A 22,342-nucleotide genomic window follows, 5' to 3' on the forward strand; every position below is an offset into this window, starting at 1 on the left:
GATGCAAGAACAGGGTGGCGAACCATGGGAGGGGCAAGAACAAACAAGCACAATCACCGCTAGCCAAAAACTCACAGCTTAAACTGGAGGTTTCATGATCCCCACCTATAATTCAAATAGCTTGTCTTTCATTTGCTTATATTTTGGAATTCCACAAAATATTTCTTTTGAATAAAGGTTTCCATTTCCAAAAAACATTAAAAAGGAAAACCTGGATCAAGGTAATAGGAAGGCTAAATTTTCTTGAAATATTTGCATATTTTTCTCCCTCCATTTTAAGACTGGAAAGAAACTTTAATGGAGGGAACTGAGAATTTACATTTTCAGAGATGTTCACATTCCTCCTGGATTTCATCTTAGTTTTTCTTCACCAGCCTTCGTTAGCACCTTTTTGATAGGTAATATACAACAACATACAGATGTTTACAATAATAAAATGGTTCGTTCTTTCCTATATACTGCAATATCACTTAATATTTCCTACTGTTCAGAAAAAAAGCCTCTATGCATATCATGTTGGTTTTTAAGAACATCACATTTTCAAAATAGGATGGTTTAAGATCATCTTAAGGACTCATATGCAGTGAATCCTTCTATGAGGTGCGTAGGGAAAAATAAGCCAAAAGACATATAGGTACAGTATTCTTTATTATAAACAATCAGATAACAGTATAGGTGTGCATCTGAAGGATGGCTGAAGCCCAGATATTATAATCAAAAGCATTACTTAAAAAGAAATGGTTTCTTTTTTTGTTGGTTTGTTTGACATTAATTTGAACTTATCCTTAACATATGCTAGCATCACCTAATCTTGTCATACAGTTCAGCTGTTAAATCATAAGAGGAAAAGACAAAATTTGGAATGCTTGTTACATTTTGCTTTATTTACTGAATACATATACCAAATATTCAGGACACATTCAAAGTTAAGCAGGCGCTTAAAGCCTAGCAAGCGATCTGTGTAAAATGCTTTTGCTGTTGTCATGGGGGTATTCAGTTCCTTGGAAGACAATGAAAAGGGATTCTAAATGCTAGGTTGTTGCCCGTTTCCTGATTTACACTGAGTGTAAAAAAAAAAAAACATAACACAACATAAAGTGAATGTGTTGAACAGTGACATCTTTATAGTTCCAAAGCACTGGCAGATATTAAAATACCATCTAAGTAAAACAAACTTTCCACATCTCCATTTTTTAACAGGAAAAAAACCAGAAAACAGGCTTGAACAACAGGATAAGTGTTCTGGGTCTTGTGAGCAGGCCAAAATGTTATTATTCTCTATTGCACAACCCTTGTCCATGGCAACCTTAGACATGTTTGGCATTGCTGATGCATTTAATGGCTTAGTATGTTCACTTTGCTGTAAAAAAAATGCTATTACATTTTTCAGATTGTCTACCTCAAGGAATGAATGCTAAATGAGCACATTTAGAAGTCTGAAATCAAATACTGCAGTACAACATTGGACAATTCTTGCCAGCAAAAATAAAAAAAGGCTGATTAAAATGTGACTGTGTTACAATGACTGAAGGGTTAATTTCTCATCAATTCTAAATTCTCTGAATTTCACATATATCCTAATGACGGCTTTTGGTGAGACATGACTGGTGATGATGCATATGTACCACTTTAATCATTTATTTTTGAAGAAATAATTCAGGTTCACTGGAATAATTTTGTCCTGGTTTCCCAAAGCTGCATGAAAATTCAAGATTTGGTTTTTTTAATGTCATGTGTAAGCAACCAGTTCTGATTAATTCTGTAAAGGTATAAGATCACCAGAGGGTGAGTTTGATCAAGAAAGCCATGTTTGGAGCGATCCCTGATGGCCCAGCAGTTAAAGTTCGGCGCCCTCTGCTTCAGTGGCCCAGGTTCGCCTCCTGGACGCAGAACCACACCACTCATCTGTCAGCAGCCATGCTGTGGCAGCAGCTCACACAGAAGAACTAGAAGGACTTACAATGAGAATATATAACCATGTACTGGGGCTTTGGGAAAGAGAACAAAAAAAAGAGAGAGTGGAAGACTGGCAACAGATGTTAGCTCAGGGTGAATCTTTCCCAGCAAAAAAAAAAAAAAACGAAAAGAAAAGAAAGCCAGGTTTGGTCTCTGGAGCAGAAACCATGTGTACTTGCTACTCTCTCATGGAATGATACTCATATGAGGAAGACTCACCATATTAATGCCTTTCCCAAGAAAAAGGGAGATGGAGAATTATTGGAAAACAGGGAAGCAAGGGGAGAAAAAAAACCAACTTTGAGACATAGAAGAAAAGTGGCATTTATCCAAAGACATCTTCATCCATTACCTGATTGCTCAGAAGAGAAGGGAAATGAGTTTTGAAATAGAGATAATTAAGATATCAATCACATTTTCTTTCAAGCAAAACAAAAACTGTGTGTTGTGTTTTGTTTTACAAGTTCTGAAACATGAAGATGTCCATACAAACAGATTTACTATTAGACTCTCAGCCCCAGAGGGACTGTCTCTTGTTTATACTTGATTCCACAGTACTTAACATGGTACCTGCACATACAGGTGCACAATACATAGTTGATGAACCAAGAAACTACGGGGTTTTCTTAACACTAAATGGGCCACCTAGTTTTAATGTAAAATGTAATATTTATTTTCTATTGTATATATGAAAGTTCCTATTAGATAATACTAGTCATTACAAGCAGTGACAGTAGTAGCTCACTCATATATCTTTGTCACATGATCATTTCTACCTTGAATACAATTTAATGAGAAACAACTACCGTGTGCACTAATGCTAGAAAGAGTTGAGACAGAATGTATAAATGAAGAAACCTCTTGGATTACTGAAGTACCGTCTGTTACAAGCATAATTACCTTCTTAAATTATACATTTTTAAGAGGGTGTGAAATATTTTTCCAAGCAATGCAGTGTTTAGTGGGTGGAAATTATATATATGAAAGTACCTAGAAATTTGGGGAATTTTCCTCTCTTTATCACCCAAGGGTAAATAAGAATAGGTTTTTAATATTGTGTATTTTTTTAAGTGTCCTGTCATTCAGTACCACTGTTCCCCAGAAATTACAGGAATTATGAAACTATTATCATTTTACCTGGGAAGTTATTTCCAAGTATGAGACTTTAGCTTTATAAGAGACTACTAGATTTGACCAGTAGATAATTTAATCAACAGAGACACTGAGTCAAATAACTTATAAATTTGACCCCAGTAATGGGATTTTCTCAAAGTCTTCACCATTGTTTTAGTAATCTGTAAATAGTTAAAATTTTCTAACAGGCAAGGAAATATGACAAAAGGAGGGCCCTCACCTAGAGGCTTTTACTGTGGGAATGTGGGAAGGCATAAGTAAACACAGAGGATGCTTTTGTCCAACTCTCTTATTCTACCTGCTGCTTCTCCACACAGGACCACACATGGCCTCACAGCTCACCATGCAGACGTGGACGTCTGACGGACTGCCCGACACAAATAACCAGGAAACAGGAACCTGATTTCCTATGTGGAAAACAGGAGTCTCCCTGGTTGATTCTTGGACTATGTTCTGGTCTTACCTTGCAATTTAGGGATATAGCTCAGTTCATGCTATTTTCATGTTTTTCTTGCCATATTAGATTCATTTTTTTTCTTTACAGTAGTAGATTATGAGGCAACAGGACTCTCAGCTTCACAGTTTTTTCTTTTCTAATCACAGTTAAAATTTGTTTAAAATGTACCCTTAATATCAGCACAATAGTCCAGCTATAGGTATTTCAACTTCAGAAATAAAATAAAGTTTATGTGTCCGATCTTACATAATTGATTGTATAAGCTTGGGTTTTTTTCTTGCCAATAGCACTAAAAGTGAGATCACTTAAATCACATGGGTTTGATTGCTTTGTTTTGTCTCAAAGTGTTACTTGCTCTAGTGCTGCTAGTACCTGACTTTTGCCGTATAAACAGTTTTAATATTTTTCTGGTGGCCACACAACATGCCATACAATGACATGGCTGACTAAAGCTGCCTTTTATTCTGCCAACGCCCTTCAAATACTATTGATACAGTTGCCTTTTGTTTGTTTCCTCCCACAAAAGAAGCTGCTTTTTATAGCCTAGGGACAAAAAAACCTGCTTTTCTAATCACATTGCACTGGCATCAGGTTAACCAGAAAGCACAAAACAAATGGTGACAAAAAATATGAATAGTATATATTATATGTATTTACATGTGTACTTAAAACTTCAATTAGTTGCAAATCTGAAATGATATAAGCCACTGCCTGCAATAGCATCTATTCTATAGAAATGTAGACTGAGACCTGACTGTTACGACACTGAAGAAATCGGGTTATGTGGAGAGCCCATTTGAGTCAGAACTTTGTCCAACCACTGCAGCGGTCCGTGAAGATGAATCTCAATCCAGCAGGGGGTGCTCGTGACATCCTGGCGATGATACTCGGCTCCCCAACCCTGAAAGGAAGAGTGGAAGCCAAGAGTGACTGTGCCAGACTTTACAGTCGGCTTCGAGAGGCATGAGACAGAGCTCAGTGGACTCGGAGCCCACGCCCCAGCGCAGCTCCAGAGACCTGGGGGAGAGAGTGTGGCCTCTACCTTCCCGTAAGCACAGGCCAGCTTTTACACCAACCAGACAGCCTAATCAAGCCCTGCCCTCTGGGTTCACAACCAAATACACAGCCCTAGAGATGGCCTGGGCTCTAGTCATGCTGTAAACACTGGCATATCATTTTCCCTTCCACAAGGGAAGAAACTTGACCTTATGTTCACCCCCTTCATGCTGAAGACAATGTTTTGCACAAAATGATTACTCTCTACAGACCTGTGACTGGCTTTGAACGTGGTAAAGAGAGAACTGGAGGGTGCTCTTGATTATTCAGGGTTGACTAACAAAGCTTGTTTCTCCTATCTCTCTCTCTCTCTCTCTCTCTGGTTCATCTCTGGCCTTTCCTTATTTATTACCATTCACAGGAGAGAGAGTATAAACATTAATTAATTAATTAATTGGTGTATTTTTCTCTATATGTTATACATCAATGAAAAGTTATTTTTAAAAGAGGGCTCAGGGGCCGGCCCATGGTGCAGAGGTTAAGTGCACATGTTCCGCTTCTCAGCGGCCCAGGGTTTGCCGGTTCGGACCCCGGGTGTGGACACAGCACCGCTTGGCACGCTATACTGTGGTAGGCGTCCCACGTATAAAGTAGAGGAAGATGGGCACGGATGTCAGCTCAGGGCCACGCTTCCTCAGCAAAAAGAGGAGGAGTAGCAGTGGTTAGCTCAGGGGTAATCTTCCTCGGGGGAAAATAAAAAAAGAGGGCTCACAGTCAAGCAAATTAGTTTTGTTACTGGCAACAGTGATTCTCTGTAGAGTTTTTTAAAAATTGGATTTCAACACAACCATGTTGCCTCCTCACACTTTACAGTGATGACCACGAACCTCAAGAGGACCTCTGATGCCCCCCGGCAATTGTACCACACTCCCCGAGTCCCTTCGTTCTCCCAACCCCCGATCCCTGCTGCATGCCCCAAATGACTTCACTCCTACTCCTCTCCCCTAAAACCTCAAACACCTACTCCACAGCCTGCTTGCAACAGATGATCTTCTTTGTTACTTTAGTGAGAGAAATGAAGCCATCAGAAGAGAATTTCCACAGCACCTGCACCCACAGACTCGGCCTTTCTACCTCTTTCCAGAGATTAATTCTCTGTGTTTCCACATAAGCCAGTCCGTCCCGTTGTGCATTAAGACTCACTCGCCTTCCCAGGGCCTTTGTTCCAGCAAACTCTCCACTGTCTCCTACAATCTTTTGCTTTATCCTGGATCGTCCTTATCAATATACAAACATACTCAAATATTTCCCATCTTCAAAATACTTCTCTTGGCCCTGCCACCTCCACCAGTTACTGCCCTATGTTTTTGATCCCCTTTCTAGCAAAAATCCTAAAAAAAATTGCCCAGTCTGGCTGTCTCAATTCCTCTCCTTCCATTCTGTCTTAAATCCAATCTAAGTAGCATTTCACCCTAGCCTTCAACAAGATCAAAAAAACCCTTTAAATCGCTAGAATGAACAGCGCCCTCAGTCTTCGTGCCGCTCGGGCAGCATCTGAGTCAGTTCACCCTCCTCCTCAATGACCTACAAAGCACCCTCCTCTCTTGCTCTTACTACTACTTCGCTAGTTGCTCTTTCTCGGTTTTCTTTGCTGGTTCTCTCTTCTTCCCCATCTTTTAATGCTGAAATGTCCCAGGGCTCCATCCTAGAACCCCTTATCTTCTCTGTTTAAACTCAAACTGTTGGTGATTTCATCCAGGCTCATGGAGTTAAAAGCTGTCCCTGTAGTGACAATTCCTAAATTTACATCCCCAACAGCCCTCTCTCCCCAAATCCAGACCAGACTGCCTACTCGGCATCCCCACTTGGACGTGTGACTAGACATCTCAAAGTTATTTTCCCTCAAACTGAACTCTTAATCTTGTATCTAAACCTGATCTACCTGTATCATCTCCATCTCGGCTGAAGGCAACGTCACCTAACTCCTCTCTTTTTATCATATCCTGCATCAAATCCACCTTCACAATTCAGAATCCTTCTCCTTCTCACAACTTCTACGGGAACTCTCCTCGTGGGAGCAACCCTCACCTCTCATCTGAATATTGCCACAGCTTCCTGACTGGTCTCCCGACTTCCACCCCTGTCTGTAGCATACCTGTTCTCCACACAGCAGCCAGAGCGATCCTTTAAAAACGTTAAGTCAGTTCATGAAAATCCTCTGCTCAAACCCCCACAATGGCGTCCCATCTCTCTACAGGAAAAGCCAAAATCCCGGCAGTGGCTTACAGAGCACTGGGATCTGGTTCCCTGCTACTGCTCCAATCACCCTCACCTCCGGCTCACTCATCACGCCCCAGTCACACTGGCCTCCTCACTCCTCCAAATTCCCAGGCATGCTCTTGCCGTGAGGCTTGCCCTTCCATCTGCATCTATTGCTCTTCTCCAGACACGTTTATGACTAACTCGATGTCTTCTTCAAGTCTTCGCTGATGTGTCACCTTTTCAATGAGGCCTACACTGACCACCTTTTAAAACTTGCAACCTCCCTCTACCCCAGCACTCCAATTCTCCACGCCCTGCTCTACATTCTCTGTCCACTCAACTTCTTTATCATAGCTGATGTTTATTGTCCATCTCTCCCTACTAGAATATTGATGCCGTGAGGGCAGAGATCTTTGAGTCATCATTGATGTGTCCCAACACCTAGAATGGTGCCTGGCACATGGTAGGCACTCAATAACTATTTGTTGACTGACTGAAAGAGTCCTGGAACCAGTAAAAATCAGAGCAGAAAGAGACCTTAAAGATGATCTGGGCTATCACCCCCCAGTAGAAGTCACCAGTGTTTAGTCATCCATAATTTTTTAAAATTCTAATAATGTTTTATTTAACCCAATATACCCAAAATATTATATCAATATGTAATCAATATGAAATTATTGAGATATTTTATATTCTTTTTATTTGTACTGTATTTTTTTCCAGTTTTACTGAGATATAATTGACATATGAATTGCATTGCTTTTAGGTGTACTGTACAACATAATGATTTGATATATGTGTATACTGCAAAATCACCACCACAGTAAGTTCAGTTGACATCCATCACCTCACTGGGTTACAGTTTTTTTTCTTGTGATGAGAACTTCTAAATCTCTTTTAAACTGATCATCTATAGTTATATCTGCTAAGGATTTATTTTCTTTAAAAGTTTCTGTACTATTAGTAACAGTTTGTTTTCTGTGAATTGTGTAGCTTTATGAATTTAAATGTTGCGTATCTGAGAACTACATCTAGTTGATCCTGGGAAAATCAGATTTCTTTGTAAGCTTATGTTACAGTGAAATAATTACCTCTGGGGTATTGGCATTTCATCCTAATTTTAAAAACAGAGACCTGGAAAGAATAACCATATGATTCAAATGATTGTTCACTAATGGCAATTTAATGCCCTCTGCTGGCTCTAAAGCATCAGAACGTTTGAAAAGATTTCTAAGCATTTGTTAATTGCTTTACAATGTAAAAATGCTTTTAAAACTTAACAGTAAATTTGAATAAAACTGCTTTGTCATCATGAAATAGAAATGGTTTCAAGAAGCCATTTTTTAAATTGGAAACTATAGTCTTGATTCTTATTTTTAAAATAATTACTAGAATTACAAATACAATAAAGTATAATTTGAGTATAGAACATAGGACAATTACTTTTTATGATAACTTTAAAGGATTAACAAAATTCACTTTGAAAAAAACCTAGTACAAGCCATACTGATTCCTTGGATGGATATGTGACAATGCAGAAACTGTGTCACGTGTACCCAAATAGTTTGATAAAGAAGCTCAGATTTTGAAATATTAGAATTATTTGTAAGTGCTTTGCAAGAGCCGAAACAGCAGATGGTGAAAGAGAGGGCTTTAGCTTTAATGTGAAAATCCAGTTATTTTTCCTTCCCACTAAATAACTTGTTGGTTCTCCAACCTTCACATCAACCTTAATAAAATCTAATTTGAGAAATTCATCAAATATTCATAAATAGAATATCTACTGCTATCTCAGAATTAATCATACTCAGCTTAATGTTTCTATCCCAATTTGTTCATGCCTTTATACAGCACTTAATTTACACTATCTTGAATTAGAGCCAGTACTGTCTATTTTGTAGCTTATTTATAAATATTATCTCCTCTGTTTGCCTGTATGCTTTCTAAGAGTACGGAGAACGTCTTATTTAATTCAGGTACATTCATCATCATTTACTGAGTGACAATAGTACCCAGCAATTTGAGGGATGGAAAAATCTCTGTAGCATTAAGTTCTATAAAATTATTGTCACTTTATCTTTTGCCTTTAAAAAAATCAGATAACTACCTTACCTTGTTTTTCCTCCAAAAGTAATATGCTTAAGAATCTTCTTATAATTGCTTAAAAAGAGAGGTCATACTCATAGAGGAGCTCTTCCTAAAAACAATTAAATACAGTTCCAAAAAAAGGCTGTCTACTCGAACTGGCTGTATAACTACCATATCAACCAAAGAGCGCTTTTGGTTTTGTTTTGTTTTTCACTTTCCATCTTGTAATCTGGCAGCAAGCACTCCTTACCTTAACAAAACTCATCCGGATAGTGCACATCTTGGTGAGCTCATAGACGACTTCAAAGCCATGGTGGACTGACTGAGCCAGCAACTGGGCAAAGAGCTGGTTGTTGAAGATCTTGAGGCTGCAGCCACTGGGGATCTTGCAGACAGTGGCTGGGTGGAAGCCGTGCTGATAGTTGCAGTTCCGGCTCTGTACAAAGATGCTGCTGTCACTCACGCACTCGGCGTAGACCTCTCCCCCGACATAGTACAAATGCACGCCTACGGGCAAAAACACAGCCTTCAAACACCAGCACCGTATTTACTTCAGGTGAAACACCGCTCCCTTCTCACTGACCTCTGTCACCTCTAGAGATGGGACTGTCTCCTGTGAGGTTCATTCTGATATCACCGATTACAGATTAGTAAAATGTGTGACCAAAGTACCCACTGGCTTTAATGATAATCTGTGTTTTTTCCATAAACCCATTCAAAAGCAGACGGCAACCCATGTTTACAATCATTGCCGAGACCAAATAAGCAGGCTCTCACATACCACCCCCATCACTCTCCATCTCACGCTGATGCGTTCTAAAAGGCAGAGCCCATAACAGCAGATACAAAATAAATACATAATGCAGACATCACAGAGTCCTTTGGGTCCATAGATAAATAAAAAAAAAAAAAATTGGGCACAAAGAATATCACGGAAAATGTTACTTAAGTGCATCCACTACACCCATTTCAGAGGGAACAAGAAATGAAGTTTAAATTTTATTTTACCAACAATTAGAAATCCATTTCTCTTAATAAATCCTTCAAAGAGACCTATTTCATTTTAAAGCTTATCACTTGCTATTATAGATCACAGAAATAATGCCTATTTTTTACTTATGAACAACGAAATTCTTGCCACAGTTTAGGATATAAAGACTCCCAATCAAAATGTGGCTCACGTTCTCTTAGCTCACATTCTTGCAGTCAAAAGGCAGAAAACATCCTGAGCACGCTGCTGCTCACACTAATTTTTATTCCAAATTAAATTTTACTTGAGTCTTTCCTTCTAAACGTCTGGGTTTTAGATTAAGCATAAATTTATAGCAAGGGACTGGGGTTAGATAAAATAAACAAGTTCTAGTCTAGCAAATATTAAACACCAGACCAATTTTTCTCCAACCTTTTAGCAGAAACAAAATTCGCCAGCACTAGATGTCAATAGGGTCGAAACAGTCACCATGCAGTGACATGGTGTTTGTAGAAATGAGCCTGATATACTTACAGTGATATATTTTGGATCTCCTCAAAATGAAAATACAAAACTTTTAAATAATAGAACTTACAGACCTGCAGGGGTTCTCAGGCCCGGTTCGCATAACTGCGTTTAGGAGACATGATGAGAGAGCTGCTCAGCTTCTCCGTCAGGTTCTAAGGGGCACTTGAGGCCATTGGGCACTTAATGGGACTACCACCCGCCAGAATTATTGTTTCCTTTTCCAATCTCCTTTCCCTTAATACAATTTTCGAAAAGAACGTTGTTCAGTAGGACGTATTCCAACCACGTCACTCTGAGGAAACGGATCCAGAGTCACAAAGATAAAGCACAGCTCTGGATATTCAGGCCAAGGTCCCCTCTCACCACCCAGATCAGACTGGCTCCCCTCTCCTCAGCCTTCCTCTCCCTTTCTTTCTCATCTCCACTATTCACTCTCCCTGAACGGCCTTGGGTCTGACACCCATGACGCAGGCGATGAGCAGTAGGCAGAAAGACAGTGCTAATCGGCTGGGACACAGTTACTTCGCTGGGCTGACTTGCGGGAGGTGAGGCAGGGGCAAATCAGAGCAGCCTTTCTCTAAAGACCCCTGTGACCTTTCGGGGAGAAGGCCTGGCCCTGGGGTGGCTTTTTTTAAACGAGAGTTTAAAAAGAGAGCAGAGAGTGGGGCTGCTAAGCGTTCAGTATGTGTTTGAATTGAATGACCTTCAAATATATAATCCTCCCAGAACCCATTAAGTAGAATAGATAAGATTTTTGTTATCTGACTCTGGTCTTTATTTAGGGGATGATTTTCAATCCTGTTAAAGTCTTATCCGCAACCACAGACATGTTGGCAGAGTAAGGAAAGCAGAGAAGAGCCTGGGCAGGCGGGCAGTGGTTTAGCATCCTGAGTGAGAAGAGGGAGCAGAGCCAACAGGAAGAGCGCCTGGAGGCCCGAGCCGGCTCTGAACAAGAGGACAAGGATGGAGCTCAACCCCAAGCTGAAGGAGCCTCAGTTTTAGCTCGAGACAGCAGCACCTAAAGAAGAGTCAAGTAGGCAAATGATTTGCATCCATTTGATAGGCCAGAATAGTGGCTATAAACCACATGTACTAGATTCAAAATCGCCAAAGAGAGCAGTGAGCAAGAAGGACAAATGCCCAAAGAAAGTGCTTCCTGAAACGACAAAGAGAACCCAGGCAATGTGGTCCTCCAGCAAGTTCAACCCACATCTTGGACTACATTTCTTCTACGGTGGCGTCTTTCTTTATCTGAGCTTTCCACTTGTGTGTGGTTGCAGCCACCTTTTATGAGATTAGGGAGTCTGGAGTCCTGTGTTGCGGTTAATTAGGACCAGAGACACTTTGGGTTTGACTTGGGTCTGCTGAGTCAGACTGTAAGTGTGCTCCCTTTGAGTCCTCTTCTGTAGTCTTGAGTGACAGAGAAATGACGGAGGAAAGATTGGGAGGAGGATGGGTGAGTTAGGCTGGTGAGAGGGTTCCAATGCTCTGGAATCTAATAGTCAGAAGAGAAAGTCAGTGTCCCAAAGTGGAAGGAATGTGCATGGGTCCCCTCTCGACTGGGAGGGAGGGAAGATACCACCACAGAAAGCAGATCTCATTACCCCACCGCCCTGCTCAGAGACCTCTGATGCCTTACTCAACTTCCGAGCACAAGCTCAACACCTTCCCTGGAGCTTGTAATCGATCTTCTCCTGGCCACTGTTGTCCTCTCTTCTGAACAGTTATCTTAAAAGCTGGCTGATTATCAGGATCATCTGGAGCTTTAAGAAAGTGCATATTTCTGAGTATAGTAACGGCAGTTTCAGAAATTCCTTGCATAGTTGGTATACACTCAAATATATGGGAGAAAGGATGTGAAGTCAGATTTGCTTTAAAATACTCTTGCAAAAATATTGTAGAGGGATGGAGGAAAAGAATGGCACAGGGTGTGACTCATTATTGAAGGTGGACATGTTAATATGAAGATTCATTACACCACTCTCTCTACTTTTGTGTGTTCGAAACTTTCCAAAATAAAAAATGTTTTAATGGATGATCAAAAAATAATAAGATAAAAGTAAAGATTTCCAGATCTACACCAGGCCTTTGGTTCAGAGGATGCACATGGGCCCTCCACAGGACCGTGCCTGCAGTTGTGCACTGCACAACTCCAGGTTGCCTCATAATTATTACAAGACTTCTCCAGCAGATGGTAGTAACTTCTCTTGAGAAAGGGGCTCCTAATTCACATAAAGCAGCCTCTGGCCTGGTAGCAGGGTTGGTCCCCCAAATCTGTACTTGAAGACTTTAAGTCTCTCTGGATAATATGGTGAACAAGCAAGGTTTGGGCCCATCATTTGAGTATTAGTAGGGAATTATTACAACATCTCCAAGTTGATGATGACATCACAGCTGCAGCGTATGATAGGTATTTTCATCCCACATCGAAAGATTCAGTTCTACAAACAAGGCACTAAGAAGGGTCAAAGATAAAAAGGCAGGGGGGTCCCTCCCCTCCAGTTGAGGGGAGCAGCCGGCCTGAGACAGTCATGGGCGCAAATGCCTGGCATCCCTTGTGTGACCGTGGGTGAGCTACTGAACTCTCTAAGCTGCAGCTGTCTCATCTGCAAAATGGGCCTAAGAAAACCTTGCGTGTAGGGTACTATAAAATCAACATGGGTAAGTGCGTGCCAGGGTGCCTGACACGGATTAGGTCATCAATGGGGGTAGTTGTCAGTCATTTAAAAGAGTTCAAGTGGTTTCCCAGTTTTCAAGGAAGATATGGATAGACTTTACATTAGAATGCAGCGTTCCAGGTTCTTCGAGGTATGGCCTCTGATACTTAACCTGTTGCCCCTGGTATGCCAGAGATAACTTGCCAAGGGCTATTTAAAGTACTTTGTTTAGTTAGTGAGGTCAAAGGAAAAGGTTCAATTCCCTTTACAGCAGTTGATTGTTGCGAGGCTGCAAACTGATGCTTTGTACCAACCCTGGCGCCGCACAGTGTGTCCCACTGGATGCAAAGCAGGGTGAGAGCACAGGTGAGTCAGCACAAGCCATCCCCACCGGAGAAAACACAACTCAAAGCACCTGCACTGCTCACAGGGCGGCCGCACAAACGGCCCTCAAGAGGACCAGCCATCTTAGTTAGCTTTAGTGGCAAGGAACTCAAACCAGAACTGGCCTCAAAGCTAACTGATAATTGCTGAGGGGAGAAATGGCTCATCACTGACTATAATAAAAAGAATTATTTCTTTGTAGCTACCGTCCTCCCTTGCCCCCTACAGTCTAATCTGAATATAGCAGCCAGGGGATCCTTTTAAAGTGAAAACAGATCATGTATACTCATCTTAACTCCAACCTACTATTTCACAGAGTCAAAGCTAAAACATGCTAAAGGGCTCCAAGCCCCCGGCGACCTGGTCCTGTCCCCTCCTCTTGCAAGACTTCTTTACCCCTTTGCTCATTCTGTTCCACTCACACTGGCTTCCATGCTGTTCCTCACAGTATACCAAGCAGGCTTCAGGGCCTTTGCACCTACTGTTCCCTTTGCTTAGAAAGCTTTCCTCCCAGACATCCACACAGCTGATTCCCTCGTTAGCTCTCTGCTCCAATGTCACCTCTTAGGAAGGCCTTCCCAGGCTCCCCTGTTCTAAATTATAACATGGCACCACCCTACTCTCTTCCCTTCCTTTGTTTTTCTCTAGACACATATCATTTGACAAATATATATCATTTCTTGTCTGTCTGTCTTTAATAGCATATAGTCCATGAAGGCAGGATTTTTTTCCTGATGGCTTTTTTGTTTGTACTGTTTCCCGCTGCTCTATCCCTAGGAGCAGAACAGTCTGGCTAAAAGTAGGTGCTCAATAAATATTTATGAGATGAATGCACATCTCTAAAATCTAAATGTCTCTATTAATTAACTCCATGGAACAAGCTAACTTATTCACTAATCTAGGAGGGCATTTTGCTGCAAACTGAGTCAGGCTGGAGCGCCAGGAAGCCCCGCTGCTGGGAACCAGACGATCCAGGGCAGCACCTGAGAAACAGTCCCCAACCTCAGAGAAGACTCACAGCTCTTGCTTTAAAAATATTCCAAGCCAACATTTTTCTTCTGCCATGTTTTGTGGCCTGGCTTTACAAAAACGTTTCACATTAAAGCAGTTCCAAAGCAGTCTTCCGAGAAAACTGTGACTTTGGCTTGGGGACCACCTGAGGCTGGAGTGCCTTCTATCCAGGTGAGCACTTGACGCTTTCTGGTTTTTGTACAGGCCATCAGTACTGGCTCTTGCTCCTAGGGCTTCTTAATCCTGTGGATTAGCTCTCAGTCAATAACACAGAACACCAACTCCATGTCCACATCAGCAGCACCTCGAACAACTACCTGCAGAAAGGCTCCCAGAAGGTATTCAATACTCCTTAATGTTTTAATTCTATCTTTGGATCCAGTGGCAACAGCAGAAGTCTAATACACAGACCAGTCTGTAAAGCCTGTCAGCAAACAGCTCTACAACACTGTGTTTTAATGTTCTGCCTTTAGATTTCACCTGAAGATTCTTTAAAAATCATCTGAAAGTAAAACCATACCTGAGAAATTTGTTTAAGAAGTCAGTTAAAGTGAAAGTATTATTTCCTTTGAGGAACAGCTATGTTTCCTCCTTCAGGATGAAGATTACATCACAGACCGAGTTTCCCTTTTCTGGCCTCCCAGTCAGGAAAACCAAAGCAAAACTTGAACCACAATCCCAATCCCACTGCTGACCCTAAGGGATGACAGAGTTGTATTCGTCTTCTCCCCCACCCCTCACCTCCAGGTTCTGATTTTCTATTTTTCATTTATCATTTCACTGCAAAGGTTTCTTGCAAGCTACTTCAAAGCCACGATGCAGAGATACAGGATGTGAACAAACATAAAGTAACTGTCACCACTAAGAGTCAACACCAAAGAATGGATTCAATCTGCTTCTAATCAATAGCTTGTAGGTTTATGACAACAGGAGACATTTAGGAGGTATGTTAGGAAGAATATTAAAATGGACCACCAAGTGAAATAATGAATCTCCCCAGGAAATGGAAAAAAAAGGCTTGTGGCTACCTTCCCGAGGTGTCTAAGTGCTGTCTGGGGACAGAAAAGATCAAATGACACTTGTGATTCCAGAGAAATCTGACATAACAGTGGACAACCAGGGATCACTCAGGCACTAGCAGTGATTCTATATAAAAGAAAATGATTTAAAGATCCTCCATGACACCTCCCACTCTGCTGGGAATTGTTACCATCGAGCACACTGATGAGAGAGCCTCCAAAAGCATCGCCAGCCAGATCCCAGTGAGGCCTGGGCCCGTTCAGCTGTAAGAACACAGCCCAGACAGGAGAACCCCAATCACCTACCAAAAGCTTCCAAACATAAATAAGTAATGCTTTTTAACTACCTAGCTTCTAAGTCTCCACAGGTAACTTTACCTGATCTAAGTAATCATCCAGCTAGAATCCTCTTCTTTGGAAGTTATCCTACTTAGTATCTTTAGGCAACTCAAAAATAACTCATAATACTTCCATTCAACAATTTCATCCTGTTTTTCATACTCATCAACTTGTTTGTCTCCATAATACCCGCCCTATGCCACCCCTCGGAAGATGCCATGCCAACTTTGGAGGCAGAGAAAATAAGATCCTGAAGGCCCATGCACTTTTTCCAACGATAACCCTAGGACGGTCTCCCAGCGCACCAGCCCTGGGATCATCCACTGCGTTATGTGGCCAATACACGGCTTGTTCCTACTTCCACGTTCAGTTCAGAAGAATATATAAAGGAATTACACATTTGTTTTTACCCTTTCCTATGTGTCTCCTGGTATTTTCTATTGTTGAGTTTCTGTTGACATTAGAAAGAAGTCCAAGACAGAATCTGTTCCTGTTATTTGAAGGGTCTGTGAATCCATCTATAAGCACGCTTCGGGAGGAAGCCTGGAATGTCTCCCCAACTCGGTTGTTTAGTTCATAGTAGGCGACCGAGCACCAGTGCTGTGGCTCCTCGTAGCAAACTGGCCGAAAGTCTGAAAGAAAATAGATCAGACAGCGAATCACTACCCTCACACCTGGGCTTCCCATCTCCTGATCCACCGGAAAACTTAAATTGATGCTGTTAACTAGAATGTTGGCTGCAAGACCAAGGACGCTCTTTGCAATCTTTGCAATCTTTTCAAACCCATCACTTTAACGGAAGCCGTTTGTGATCAGCTCATCTGGGTAACGTACCTGTGGCACAAAGGCCAGGGTCCCGTGACTCTCCCACGGTTAGAGCATTTGTAAACATATTCATTAGTACTGAGGGGGCCAGGCAAACAACAATATGAACAGATCCATGCAAACTTCATCACCCCAAAGGAAACACAGCTAGAAGGAAGTTGGCAGGTCACCTCGTCTTTACATATGAAAGAAAGCAGACGACTGTTACTGTGCCAAACTGAATCCCTGTGGCCAAGAGCATCCTTTTCTAACAAACTAAAGATGAAAAATAATAGTTTAGATATGATAAACACCAAACTGTAAACACCAGATAGGACTTTAAGAAAGGAAAAACACTTCCATATAGACTCACATTCTCCTTTGTGTACATATGGAACACATAATTATTTATAGCATAAAAATATTTCAAGAGCGGTATACTTCAATAGGAAATCCATGAATGGTATACTATTACCTCAAATTTTTCCAAGTTAAGTAAGTTGTCAGTAACCAACCAAAGCTCAGAGTCCTGTCTTTCTTTGCCACTCACATTCTCTCTCTGCCTTTCTAGTCATTATATTATCTTTCTTTTCTTTGAACATCCTCATAATTCTTTTATCTAGAGTGTGTTCTTATATGCACTACAATATAAACTTATGAAACAGATAAATTAGGGGGTGATTATTTGACTTACAAGAAGACCTTCAAATATACAAGAATTCACTCTTGGATACTTTAAATAGTTAACTCCTTTAGACTCTCCCTGCTCAGCGTGGTTCCTAGAACCTACATCACCTGGGAGTGTGATAGGAATGACGAGCCTCGGAGCCCACCTCACATCTAGAGAATCAAATCTGCGCTTATAAGAACGGCCAGGTGGCTTGTATGAACACTAAAATTGAGCAACATCTATCTGGCCTATTATAAGACACAAATAAAATTTTGTAAAACCTTACTTACATATATTTCTAGATGCATCCCTCTAAGATAAATGAAAGATACCACTACAACCTGTAGTAGAGACACAGTGGGATAAAATCACTAACTTCTTAAATACCCAATTCCATACAACACATCAAGAACTACCAACTTCTAAACGTTAGGTTAAAATAAGAAATGAATTTATTCCAGTAACCGGGGTGATAAGTAAAATAGTCACTCCACAGTACTGAGGAATGTCAAAGTTAAAACGCAAAGCCACGCCATCTGCCCCTTAACACACGCGGGAAATGGCAGGCCAGCACATTTTGTTTTGTTTTGGTCTTTGATTTGCTTTGTTTGGGGGTAATAGGAAATACTCTCGGAAAATAGCTACCTTTAGCTGTTCATCTGCAAATTTACCTCCATTAGGCATTGACAGCACTAAATGACTATCAACTGTGGCATCTACAGGTTGGCCATTCTGGGTCCCTGGGGCTTCTGCGGCATGATAAGGCGGGGGTGGGGTGTCAAAGAAAAGAAAGCAGTAAAACAGGAATGTCAACCTGGTAAGCTACACAAAGACAGCTTGATACAACGTTTTTTGCCATTAAACTCCTGGGCTTGGTGGACAGTGCTATTGCTAAAGAGAGACCAGTAATGTAATAAGGCTATTCTGTATTGACACTGGGCGTGTCCTACAGGAGAAATCGGGTGGCCTGAGCTCCTCACTAAAGGGCTGATTAGTTTTCCCTCCGACTTACGAGTTATCATTGAGTTCAAATGACTTCAGGATAAGAGTTTCAAATCTAAGGGCTATTCTCTTAGCTTTTCTTAATAGCAGAATAGTCTGTTATCTGGCTTTGAAAACAGAGAAAGCTAACCCTTCTTTGAAGCGAGCTTAATTTTCAGTTTCTCTGTTGCCATGGATTGTACAATGGCCACACGGATGCTCTGTCTCTGAGACAGTTCAAAATATGCCCCCAAACACAAAACAGCTGAAACCTGACTGTAACCTTGTGTTCAAGGCATGCTGAGAAGGGCTCTTCTCCCCAAATATCTGTTCTGTGATTGGACAGTGATGAGGGAAATGGTAGGCATTGAGTAGATAATTTCTCATTAGAAATTAATTCATAACAATCCAAACTCCCAAGGCAGAGGGAAAACTCTTCAGTGAGGACCTCAGAACAACTGATTCCTTCTGTATACATTCCTAGTCTCTGTTCAGAATGGTCCTGTGACATCAGCGGTGGAGTTCAATGGCATAGAAGGTGGGGTCAGTCTGCCTTTGCTGAACTGAACTGTCCATTCAAGTAGATCTCACACACAGGGACACACAAAAATCGCCAGTGGAACCTGTTACAAATGCAGATTTCTGGCTTCACCTGGAGAAATTCTGATATAGCTTAGCGGTTGGATGTAGCCAGGTATATTTTAACAGGCACTGCTGGCGGTTCTAACGCAGGTGGTCCGTGGACCACTCTGCAAAACCACGCATAAGGATTTCCTTGTGAGAAAATGAACTATGACCCTGGTGAAGAAGTTATAAAGTGAGGTGATCCTTTTGCAGGTCCTTGAGTAAATTTAAATATAAAATTTAAGGGCTAAACGTAGACTCACCATATGACCTAGCAGTTCCACTCCTGGGTACACACCCACAGGAACTAAAAGCAGGGTCTTGAACAGATACTTGCATGCCAATGCTCATAGCAGCATTATTCACAATAGCCAAAAGGTGGAAACAACCCAAATATCCATCAACCAATGAATGGATTTTTTAAAATTTGACATATCCATACAATGGAATATTGTTCAGTCACAGAAAGGAAGTAACTGATACATACTACAACTAGGATGAAGTATGAAAACACTATGCTAAGCGAAATAAGCCAGAAACAAAAGGACGAAACATTATAGGATTCCATTTATATGAGGTGCCTGGAATAGGCAAATTCATGGAGACAGGAAGTAGATTAGAGGTTACCAGGGGCTGGAGGAAAAGGGGATTGGGAAGCTATTGCTTAATAGGTAAGTTTCTCTTTGGGGTGATGAAAACGTTTTGGAAATGGATAATGGTGATGGTTGTACAACATTGTCAATGTATTTAATGCCACTGGATTGTACACTTAAAAATGGTTAAAATGGCAAATTTTATGTGATATATGAAAAACCACTGAACTGCATACTTTAAATGGGTGAACTGTATAGCACGTGAATTATATCTCAATAAAGCTGTTAACAAAATTTAAGGAGCTGAACCAGTTAATCTCAAAGTTCCTTTTAGTCTTATTTATCTATGGATATGATATTCAGGTCAGCATTTTGCCATTAAACATTCAGAAAAGAATTATTTTCTTTCAAATTAAAAGGCTATTCCCTCTGTGAGAAACTAACCAGCTTCTGCATAGATGTTGGGGTCTCTACTTCCCAGGTGGGAAGAGGAAAGAAAATCAACCTGTTAGTTTAATCAGGGCAGGAATGCAAAGTCAGTACAGGAAATCTTTATAGCACAGATATGTTTTATGTAAACACACATTTTGTGACGTAATTATCCTCCTGTTCTTTAGCCATGGTTCTGTCCTCAAATGACTTCTCTTTGTGTTGTGTCCCTTTCTCAGGGAATCCAGCCACTTGCAAGACTTCAGCCACCTCCTCCACTCTGTGTGAACGACTCCTGGCCTTCCTTCCTAACCTCAGCCTTCCCTCCACATCAAGTCCTACTGATTCTACCTCTTCAACTTCACTGCCTTCTTTCCATCCCCACGTCCTTTCTCTACTCCAAGTCCTTAGAATTACTTGCCTGGACTGCTACAGCCCGCCCCACACTCTGTTACTCATTACACGATTGTTCTCAATGGTCACTGCCTCCTGAAGGTCAGAGACCATTGTCTAATCAATCATCGCTGTACCTCTAGTACAGTGCCTGGCACTTAGCAGGTGCTCACTCATGACTTACTGGCTCAATATAATCTCTATCTACAACCCTGCGCTCCAGTCCTAGTTCCAAACGCCTACGTGGTAATTCATTTAGTCGGTAATCAACTAATGAGCAACTACTGCCTTTCAGGCTCTGTACTAGACATACACAAGGGAAGACAACTGCCAGCTGAATGTGGGAAGTAGACACCAAAGGAATCACAGAATATAGTGTGATAAATGTAATGGTAGATGTATATGTAAAACAGGAGATGGGCTGCTGAGGGGGAAAGGGAAGAACTGAATAACTCGGAAGGGAGGAGGCAACTCCTTTATTTTCCCACATTTTATAAGTTCTTTGAGGACAGGGACAATTTTTACTAATCTTTTAATTCTCTTTTGAGCACTCTAAGGCAATGCTTGCATATAGTAAGAGTTCAGTAACTATCTGTTAAATAACTGAACGTATGAGGAAATGAATGAGGCAGATCACAACATCCGGCACCAAATGCATGCCTCTGGGAACTTGTCAGCCCAGGCCATCATTCAGCCCACATTCTGCCTTTCACATGGGGGCATGCACATTCCCTCTCTCTTCCGTATGCTTTTTCAGTTCAGCAAATACTTACTGACTAGCTCTGTCTTCAAGACACTGTGCTGGCTTCCCATAGCAAGAAGGGAGAATGCCCCCGGCTAGAGCTGGGGCCTCACTCTCTGCCCCCTGAAGCTGCACAGACATCTTTTGCAGGCAGGGACTCCCTTTAATTGTGGAAAGAGGCAGTCAGAGAAAGGCCAAGCGCTGAGCCCTCACACTGCCTGCCCTCAGGCCAAGTCTTCCTGCTTGCGTTAGAGAAGGATTTTATAATCTTCTTTCTACTGCCTTTTAAAGAAAATCCCTGGAAATTCCCAGGGATGCTGCTCTAATCCATTCAGTTTCTGAGCTTCCAGACGATTAGGACCAGAAACCAGAGCAAAGACATGTTGTTGCTCCAGGGTAACTGCTCCAAATGGGAATAGCCCGGATCATCTTTGAGGGTGGGCAGGGCCCAACGGCCCACAGGAGATCCCTGTGAGAACTGTAAAGCTCTAGATAAATGTTAGTTACAGTGATTGGAATGATGATGGTCCCACCATAAATAATTGCCTTAGGTCATATTTCACATCCCCAGCAGCTTTTACTGACCTGAGTGTTGATAGGGACTCTCCGGCTCGGAAGGGCTTCCCGGGGAGTGAGGGTAGCTGGCTGTGCACGGGGACTGAGAGAACACGTGCCCAGGTGAGGGAGGGAATGCAGAGCACGGAGGCTGCTGGAAAGAGTCCGGATAGGTGGCGTTGTGTGGCATGAGCGGCTCACTGTGGAGGGAGGCACTGCGGAACTTGGCCAGCAGGCTGAGCTGGGGGTTATATTCGCTGTGTCTTGGCACAAGTACAGGAGGCAGCACTAGGATAAGAAAGGAACCAGTGGGTTAGAACTGAATATTGGCTTGTTGGCACAAAATAGAGTGAACACTTGCTTGTTTGTTGTTTTTTTTTGGTGAGGAAGACTGGCAACAGATGTTAGCTCAGGAACAATCTTTCTCTCTCTCTCTTTTTTTTTCCGCTTGAGGAAGACTGTCCCTGAGCTAACATCTGTGCCAATCTTCCTCTATTTTGTATATGGGATGCTGCCACAATATGGGTTGATGAGTGGTGTGTAGGTCTGTGTCCAGGACTGAAGCCGCAAATCCTGGGCCGCCAAAGCAGAGCGCGTGAACTTAACCTCTACACCACCAGGCCGACCCCAACACTTGCTGTTTTCAGTCCACATTTTTTTATGATAAAACTCAGTTTTTCCTTTGGGAACTATCCCTCCACCATTCTTTGTGCTCATTGTGAAATGTCAATTGAGGTCCCATCTCTTACC

General features: G+C 41.7%; 1 protein-coding gene across 7 annotated transcripts in view; it reads right to left on the reverse strand.

The window, feature by feature from the left end:
- Nucleotides 1-629: 629 nt before the first annotated feature.
- SMAD9 (SMAD family member 9) overlaps nt 630-22,342 on the reverse strand; it is a 77,440-nt gene continuing 55,727 nt past the window's right edge. For 5 of the 7 annotated variants that reach the window (XM_023621518.2, XM_023621519.2, XM_070239539.1 and 2 more), the window contains 4 exons: nt 21,623-21,880; nt 16,212-16,433; nt 9,144-9,400; nt 630-4,448 (listed from right to left, as the gene is read on the reverse strand). In XM_023621518.2, the coding sequence (XP_023477286.1) occupies nt 4,305-4,448; nt 9,144-9,400; nt 16,212-16,433; nt 21,623-21,880 (881 nt within the window). In that variant the 3' untranslated portion in view covers nt 630-4,304. Of the gene's footprint in view, nt 4,449-9,143; nt 9,401-16,211; nt 16,434-17,946; nt 18,058-21,622; nt 21,881-22,342 lie in introns of all 7 variants that reach the window. The other 2 variants (XM_070239541.1, XM_070239540.1) reach the window with 2 other exon arrangements.

This window comes from Equus caballus, chromosome 17, assembly GCF_041296265.1.
Source record: "Equus caballus isolate H_3958 breed thoroughbred chromosome 17, TB-T2T, whole genome shotgun sequence".
In the NCBI taxonomy this organism is placed as follows: Eukaryota; Metazoa; Chordata; class Mammalia; order Perissodactyla; family Equidae; genus Equus; species Equus caballus.